The 9,251-nt window shown below is 39.2% G+C and overlaps 1 protein-coding gene across 1 annotated transcript in view; it reads left to right on the top strand.

Annotated features, from left to right (window-relative positions):
• LOC104276881 (beta-2-glycoprotein 1-like) overlaps nt 1-5,452 on the top strand; it is a 6,029-nt gene extending 577 nt beyond the window's left edge. Inside the window, exons 2-8 of the mRNA XM_009873342.1 lie at nt 548-724; nt 839-935; nt 2,271-2,347; nt 2,937-3,125; nt 3,725-3,904; nt 4,351-4,548; nt 5,382-5,452. Of these exons, the coding sequence (XP_009871644.1) occupies nt 548-724; nt 839-935; nt 2,271-2,347; nt 2,937-3,125; nt 3,725-3,904; nt 4,351-4,548; nt 5,382-5,452 (989 nt within the window). The remainder of the gene's footprint in view (nt 1-547; nt 725-838; nt 936-2,270; nt 2,348-2,936; nt 3,126-3,724; nt 3,905-4,350; nt 4,549-5,381) is intronic.
• The last annotated feature ends 3,799 nt before the right edge of the window (nt 5,453-9,251 follow it).

Consider the following 9,251-nt stretch of genomic DNA (forward strand, 5'->3'; position numbering starts at 1 on the left):
CAGTCTGCCCCCTCCATTCCCCCGTCGCTGCTCCTCTCCTGCTCTCGCTCTCTGGCTGCTGAGCTGTTCACGCTGTCAACATGTTAAAGCTGTTTTGGAATCCAAACTGCCTAATGTAATGAAGTGTTTGCCTCATTGAACAGAAAAATCAAGGAAACCAGAGAAAAGGAAATATAATTAAAAAAGAAAAATCATCTCATTAGTTTGTTTCTAAGTCCCCCTCACTCTCTTTTGTCGAAAACATTTTAGCACCATTGACTCATTTTGCAGAATATCTTCATGAAACCAGAAGCAAGAGTAAATTTAAAAATAAAAAAAGTGACACAAAAATCTAACTGGGGCCATTGGCAACGCTGCTGAGGAGAAGAGAAGAACACTTTTTCTTCCTGGCTATTGCTTATAGGAAATTACAGACCTGTAGGTTACAGAAGGACCGTTTAGCTCAGTGCAGGAACAGGCTATAGCTGGTGACGACACAGAAACCTGTGTTTCCACTTGAGAAAGAAAAAGAATTCCAAATTCTTGTAAAATGTCTCCTTTCCTCCAGTGTGTTCCAAGCCACCAGAAGTGATGTTCGCCACAATTGATGTAAACAAAAATGTGTACGACGTGGGTGAGGAAATAGAATATACCTGTCGGCCCGGGTTTGTCCCCAACAACGGCCAGAGGAGGTACGCCTGCCTCCCCACCGGCAAGTGGCCTCTCAATACCCTGCTCTGTCTACGTAAGTCAACCAAAATAAATCCTAGTCCAGGCAACCGGACCCTTCTACCATCAGTTATCCTAGCCTCATGCCTCATGAAATAATATTATCTTTTTTCAAATCTTTGACACGCAGCAAAGAGATGTCCCAGTCCTGGCCCCTTGCAGCATGGAAAAATTGATTTTATAGACCTCCACTACCAGAGTTCTATAAATTTTTCCTGTGAACCAGGGTAAGAATTTCCTTCCTCATGCTCTTAATTAAATAACTTACATCACAATATTCTAGTATCACCTGATGCAGTATTGTAAGTCAGGGAACTTAGAAAATTGTGCTTAAAAACTCACTTCCACCTTAGAAACTAAAAAAAAAAAAAAAAAAAGATGTATCTGGTGATCCTCCTCTGTTCAGCCTTTCCTGTAGATTTGCTACTCCAAAGCAATGTCTTACAGATATGGAAACTATCAAAATAGCAGAGATTTTATGCTAAGATTTATTCTGGACTGCTTTTGCCTGCTTTTTAAATCCTCTTATTACATCATGAGATGAAATCCAACAGCAGAGAGAAGATAATCTCCATCTAAGTTGTTATACTGTTAGGCTCTGGAGACTGAGAATTTTGTTTCTATGTCTTTCCAAGCTCAAGAAATGAAAACATGAGGTTAATCCTAATTTGGTCCCTGAAGCAAATGCGCTGTTACTCCGGGCTACTTGCTAGGTTTAGGAATGAGACTGCATTTAAAGAAAAGTAGTTATGGTAAATGCAGGGAAGCATTTGATAGCATACTGTTCATTTTACTTGGGTAATTAATGAATAAACAGTGCTTACCTGAGAAGGTCATAGGTGGGGCATAGACTGAAGTTTACTGGAAAGTGCCAAGAACCTCAGCTAACCCCCTTTTCTGCAAGAGAGGAGCAAGATAAGGATTAAGTAAATTCAACTACGACACCAAATGTAGCAATGGGATGTAATTTATTTTGCTGTGTGGTATTGAAACGATACACAATAAACATTTCTTTAAAACTTGGTGTAAGTGCTCCTAATGTAAGTATAGAGGATGGGAGAGAAGCATTTACAGTGCATATGGAAATTAAATTGGTCTATCTGGCATTAAAATAAAATAATGTACCTCAGTGATCTTAGTTCTTGAGAGTGCTGAGTTCTTTGCAACAGCTTGATCCTAATTGCCACGATTAGCTAGGAACTCCTCCCAAGAAACCGTAACATTTACATCAGCAGTCACGGATCAATGCTCACTACTTGCATATGTCCACAGTATTAATCAGTTGTAGAAATTAATATATAAGACAGAATACATAGCTGAAAAGGCAAAGTATCTTTTTGTATCAAGCCTTTTGTCTAGATACTTACAATACTCAAATACCATCAATTCTTTCATATATGAATCTAAACTTCCTTTGAGGTCAGTACCTGCTACAACTAGAGAAAGGTTTCAGAACAGGACCCCTAAGTCTGCTTATGAGAAATTATATTCTTTCTTGCAATGAATAACTTGATTCTTCATGTTTGTTAAGCTTTCTGATCACCAGGTCTTTTTGTTTTCAGTTACAACCTCGTTGGGACAAGAACAAGCCAATGCATGGCAGATGGGAAGTGGAGTGGAACTCTTCCACAATGTCAGCGTATGTATTTAAATACTAAATAACTACTCTGTCCTTATTTTTATCACAGAAAGATTTCTTTGCATTGCTCAGAACTACATACACTCTTATTCAGAGGCCTCCTATAGTGCTGTGTAAAAAATTTTTAGGAGAAATGAAGCAGAACCCTGTCTGTTTGGTCTTAGATATGTGGATTCTAGTTTCAGAGAAATGTCGTTTAAAGGTCTGCACAAAAGGCCAGGATCAGGGATGCTATTTACAGCTCAAGGTAAGACGCTTATCCACTCAAATTTATTCTCCCAGTGTATGAAAAGAGGATATTGTCATGCCTTTGCAACTGTTATACGTGTTTCTGCTATAAATTGTCCTGCATAAACACTTTACTGGAAAAGCAATGTACTGCATAATATTGTCTGAAAAAAATATAGCAAAAATCATTAATTACATACACTAAGGCTCCTGAAGCTTTTAATCTAAACTTTTTGTTTCATTAGCTGTGCTTCCATAAAGGGCGGTGTGGGTTAATTTGATTATTAGCACGTTTGTCCTGTGATTCTAGTATTAATTCGATCTTTCAGCTTTAATTTTTATGAACACTATGCTTTTCTAGCGGTGACTTGTCCACCTCCTTCACTTCCCGAATTCAGTGTCCTTTCCTACCGCCACTCAAAACCTGGAAACATTTCTCATTTCCTGGACACAATAACCTTTGAGTGTGTACCTCCTCTCGCGCTTATTGGGAACGAGACAGCTACCTGCACGGCCCATGGCAACTGGAGCAGCATTCCAGAGTGCAAGGGTAAGTAACTCTGAAATATATATTACAAACTTCTAAAAATATTCCCTAGAATTGTATATAAAAAACTACATAAACAACCTTAATCGTATTTTTTTTAACAATCGTTATTGCAAACTTACAGTAGAATTATTTGGAAAATCAAACTCGTGAATGCAAGATGAGTGCTAACGAGATTGCATGCAACATGGGACTGACAAAACATTTGCTGCAGGTATAAAGGTTAAACAAGACCTGCTAAATGTAGCTCGCGGTGGGGAATCGGAGCCGGGCCTCCAGAGCACAGCGAACACTTTATTCTGCTAAGTGCTAAGATTAATCTAAGAAATGCGCAACCTTAACCTTAGTCCTTAGAACCTGATGGATTTCAGTGACACTATGCCAGATTTAAGTAGTTTTTGGGTATAACCACAGGTTGCAATAGGTGTGTAGTTAAAACAAGTAATATTTATTTATTGTGGTTTTGAAAACTGTCTTTCTTGCGACTTTCCTCTGCAAGAGGCTGAAATGAACGGCTGTGAAAGTTTTTACGCATTTTTCGAAGTCCAAGAGTGTGTCTTTTAGAATTGCAACACTAATAAAGTTTTGGTTTTGGACCACAGTTGTCACGTGCCCCATTCCAACGGGAATTGAAAACGGATTCGTAGAGTTTGCTGTTCGTAGAACTTACCACTATAATGAAAGCGTCAGCTTTGGCTGCCAGGCTGGTTACGTGCTGGAAGGACCCAAGCATTCCCGATGTGAAAACACTGGAAACTGGTCCACAAAGCCAACCTGTAAAGGTATACACACACTACCTGTTAGAAACCATGTATCAAACTGAATTTTCCTAAAAGACCACTACTCTTACTTTCAGTGACCTATTACACTGTTGTGTAAGAGCTATCCTCCAAATAGAAATAGTAATTTCAAGGCCCTGATTTTCTAAGACCATTGCCAACATTGAACATTTTACGACATGATATATCTAAACTGACTTCAATAATTATTTTGTCTATGTCTTCTCCTCTTCCTGGATTTGCACTGGAAAGGTTTTGACCCTATACTTCGGGGTCTGAATTTCTTCACCATTGTAATGCCAGCAGAAGTACCATATATGCGTGGGATGCATTAGTTCTCATTCCCACGTGTCACTTGTACAAATTTCTGATGGGATCTAATCTACCTACTTTTCGAAACAGAGTTCTAATTATCCTTACACGTTGCTTGTAACTGGATTGTTTTACAGGACCATGTAAAATACCAGTTAAGAAAGCTGTAGTATTATACAAAGGCGAGAAGAAAAGAGTTCAGAATGACCTCAAGGAAGGCATTCAGCATGGTGAAATTATATCCTTCTTCTGCAAAAATAAAGAAAAATCATGTGCCTATACAGTAGATGTTCCCTGTGTGGATGGCAACCTTACCCTCCCAGCCTGCTTCAAAGGTACGAGCCAGGCTAACTGCCAAACAACTCCTGTTGGTGGAGTAACAGGAGCAATGTCATATTCATCTTTGAACCCTGTTTGACTGGCTAAATCATCTGCCCTGCGCTAAAGTTATCGGGTACTGGGACGAAACGGCTGGAGAGGAGGAGAGAACGCACAGCAGACTTTTCTTTTAGATGTGTCAGAGCCCTGGTTTAACCCCTGTCCTGTTCTTAGAAGGTCTTACTTTGAGGTGGTCTAGCCCAAACAAGAGGCCTTATGTAGAGTATTCTGGGATCTCATGAATCCTTGGATCAACGTCTTCTACAGGGCAAAAGAGCCCAAACAGTGCTGTAGCTTTGAGAACCTGATGTATTTGCTCCCGTTTGGGTGAATTACTCCCTGACTGGTAACGGGCTGGTTCTGGCTTTGGACCAAGAGCATCAAAAAGCAGCTGACAGTTGTAGCGAGGAACTGATGCTGGAGGAACTGGTTCACAGGCACACAGGTTTTTAGAATAAATAAATTCTGAAGTCTGTTCATAAGAGGAAAAGCTTTGCATTTGTTTTATCAATATTCCTTGCACAGAACATTCCTTGTGAGTTTTATTTTTGTTTTAAGTGAAGGAAGAAACATAGCCTATGCATGGTGAAAACATCTTTCCTCACATTTGGCTTGGCTGCTGATGGTTGTAGCTTAGCTTTCACTGAAAAGAGAAATAAAATAGTGTTTTTCTTCTAGCAGTTTTACAATGATAAAAAGACTGATTGCTCACCTACCAGGGTCCATGAGACATACTGCTTTCTGCTATCACATGTTTCAAGAATTTAACTCAACTCCTTATTTTCAACAGAACGTGGCTTTTTTTCAAGTCTTGTGAAGAAGGACCCCTCAGACATGAAACCATGTGAAGATGAAGCATGAATCAGAGCAGTAATACACTACTAAATTTCTGCTTTCCTGTGACAAAACAGTACCTGTGAGAGAGGAAAACAGATCCCGGGAACGTAAATTTCCAGATGAAATTCGGACTCTCTGCAAACGCAGTCTAAACTGTTTTTCCCATCCACCACCCCTACCGGGCTCTCTCACAAGCTATGACACATTATTTCAGCCATTAACTTTCATTCCCTTTTCTCTGTCTTCTTCCAAATCTCTGCATTACCACTTCTCTTTCCGTACTTCCAAAACTTATGCAACTGTAAATTACTGTCTCCATAGCAGTCCCTTCACAATAAAGTAATTCTCAGCCAATAGTGTGTTCATATTTAATATTACCTACTCATCAGTCAAATCCTTTAGCTCTTAACTGATTTATACAGAAAGGTCTTCATCATTAGTATCAGCTGGATTCTGATTCCATTACTGCTCCCCTGTGACAGGGAGTGGACCTTTAGTTAGAGATAGACAGAGGGTCATCAGCCTAGGATTTTCCAGAATTCATGTAAGCAGAAAGACTGGGATTTCCAAATGACTTTAGAAGCCAAGTATCCCGCCACGGTTTAAATGTCAACAGCGTCAGATAAAGGATGCTTTTACACTTGTAAAAAAGTTGGCTACATTTAATAAGATTATATATATTTTTAAGATTCTAGCTTCACCTGAAATACTATTTTAAACAGCTGTTAATTTTTACCACTGTTTCAACATTACGCAATGTAACCGATTCCTCTTTTTTTATTTAAAAAAAATCACTGTACACTATTGAGCAATAGTAATGATTTTTGGTCATTAAGTAGCTTTTAAAGTAAACCATACTTTTAATTTAACTTATGATAAAGGTAGCTTATTGGTATGATTGTCTCGCAATTTTTGTGCTTCTGTCTCTAATTCCATTCAAAAAAGAACTATTGTTTCAACCTACTAGAAAGTGATAAAGAAATATTTGTTGTACATTTACAATAAATTGCCATGAGTCATATGGTTCCCTCTAATGTATAAAAGCCTACTCTGTGACTAAAAGCAGAAGTAAACTATGCAGACCAACTACTGGAGAGCTTTTTAAAAGGACCATTTAACATCAAGATCAAACTAGGTGTAAGATGCTACAGCTACCATTAAAAAACTCTGAATGTACTCTTTTTTTTTTTTGCAAGCTGCACATTAATATTTTAACAGTACAACTGATACAATTTTTTCTTATGCTTCCTATTTTTAAGGAGAGGTTGACGCAGCTATTATTAAGTATTTAATACTTAATAGTTACCAGCAATTTAATTCTTTAATGTAGAGACAGACAGATAAATTCACGCTAGCAGCTGAAAAGGGGATTTTGTTGGTACAGTGTGCACTGTGCTTTGGTCTCTAACATGTTTAAGCGAGATCCTTGAATGATGTTTGACTTACAGACCAAGGTATTCATAACTACTTTTAACACATACATAAATCAGCTGGCAGGAACCTCACTGTTTGGAAATCTAGTCTAAATGTTGTGTGGATACACCGCTGGGATCAGGATGTTCAGGACAGTAGCTGAGATACGAAACACAGTTTAATATTAACTTGTCTTTCACAGCAAAAACATTGTGACGTTAGTGTTAGCCAAGTTAGCACCAGTGCCACAGAAATGCTACTTCTCCCTGAAATGATTTGTCCTTCGCATAAAAACAGGTGCCCCGGGAACACTCAGATTTTTCTAAGCAAATTTTCCCAGTTCTACTTACCCAGGCAGCAGGATGACAACTGATCACATCAGTTGGCCCTGCTTCCTAGCTGGGAATGTATTATATGAATACCTGAAATAATCACCCTTAGGAGCCAATGTTCATATGCTGAATTTATTATCTAGTCTCCTAAAGCAAGAAGACGGAGAAAAAAAATCTGTGACCTGATAAGCCTTTGAAGCATTGAGGTGCTTGTGAATCACAACTTTTCAGACATGAAAGGTTTGCTTAGAAGGTCTAAAAAATAATATATTGCAATTAGAGGTGATCCAAAGGCTGGCACAAGTGAGTGAAACATGCTTTTTTTTTTTTTTAAGATGTTTGAAAGAATACCTTAAGCTGTGCTCATGTTACTTGTGGCAACCTGCTGAGACAGTTACAGAGATAAGAGAACATGCTAAAATGAGGTGAAAAAAAAGTGTTTTACTTAAATGAATATATTTTTACAATTCAAATTGGGAATTTGTTCTGCATTCTGGTTGGGATATCTGTGCTCTGTAACAGGACATCTACCGTGATTGCCTCAGGAGAGTCAGTGCACATCAGTACTCATCGTGGCCTGGCTGCAGCTTTGGCTGGAGACAAGACCTCAGTCATCTCTACAGTCTTTAGTTTTTCTTTCTTTTTTGGACAGAAGTTATGCAACTGTCAAATCAGTGCAGGTAGACTTCACAGTCTCTCTGGCCACCCTGCTCTGCATTTCCCTCAGGAAATTTCTCCCGGAAAACTGTTTCCAATTTGCTTGGTTCTGCTCTGCCTCATGTTTTCACTATACACCTGCAAATTCAGTTTTGCAAAGTATTTTGTGATGAGCATGACAGAGATATATTCAAACCTGAAGGCAATGAACAACGAACAACATACAAAAAAAACTGGCTTAGAAACACCGCGCAGTCTTCCGTATTCTACCACCAACGTGACTCCCCATCTGTCTCTTGCGATTTGAACGGACAAATTGATTTCCTGATGATGACCAAATTCCCATGACAAATCTAGTTATCTGAAGTGGTGTTACAGAGGTGAAACATTCTGCAGGTTTGGGTGTTTGAGCTAGTCAGCCAGCCAGCAATCTGATTGCACTGCAAGAAGCTACCGCTATTTGGAAACAGATGTGAAGTAGTCATACCTTCAAACATACATTAAACGATGATTATTTTTAGTTTGGAATTTAAGAGAATAAATATTCTTGGTAGTCTACTCAGGAGATCCTGCCAAGGATTAAATACTCCATCACTGGTTTTTGTGTTTCCAGGCAAATGTTGATTTAAGGAGCTATGTGTCACCTGCGTAGGCAACTGGTGTCGCTCTCACAGGTATCACCAAACAAGCCCCAGGGCAAAAGCGTTTCTGCTGAAAATTAGCTGAGAAATCAAATGGCCAGTTTTCTACCGTACATTTGAGAAATTCTTGTTTGATGTATATGTGCATGTGAATCAAGCTTAGAGGAGCTGAAGTGTTTACTCACTCGGGATAAAAGCACTTTAGACACTATACACACAGTAGGGCCAATGACAGATTTTGGGGAGAAATGAATGAATCAAATACTTCTATTTGGGGTCATAAATATATACCATCATTTCATTAACTTGAGAAAAGCCTAAAGATCTGAAAAGACTGGGAGATTTCTCTAATTCTTTCGGATTAATCAACGGGGCTTTTTGACACAACTCCAAATGTAACCTAAGTCTTTCGTGTAGAAATCTCAGGTGTGCACTTTTTTCTGTTCTACAACAAACCTTTGTATTCTCTGATAACAACCCACGAACCACACTGAGCACCCTCAAATCTAAAGAAAAACATTATTGCGGATTACACTGAATGTCTGTTGTCTGCAAAGAATCACTCATTTTAAAGTGAACACAAAGTCACCGTATTACCTGGCAATATATACCTGAACAAATTTTACTTGGAAATGCTGAGAAACTGTGGCTAAAACTGGCTTGGCCATCGCTCAGCCAGTGCCTGCCCGTTCCAGCCCATTTTACCCGCCCGCCACCCCAAGCGCCTGGGGCAACCGAGCCCAGAGCGCGGCCCCGGCTCCGCCGTCTAACGGAACCCCC

This window comes from Apaloderma vittatum, unplaced genomic scaffold, assembly GCF_000703405.1.
Source record: "Apaloderma vittatum isolate BGI_N311 unplaced genomic scaffold, ASM70340v1 scaffold6520, whole genome shotgun sequence".
Lineage (NCBI taxonomy): Eukaryota > Metazoa > Chordata > Aves > Trogoniformes > Trogonidae > Apaloderma > Apaloderma vittatum.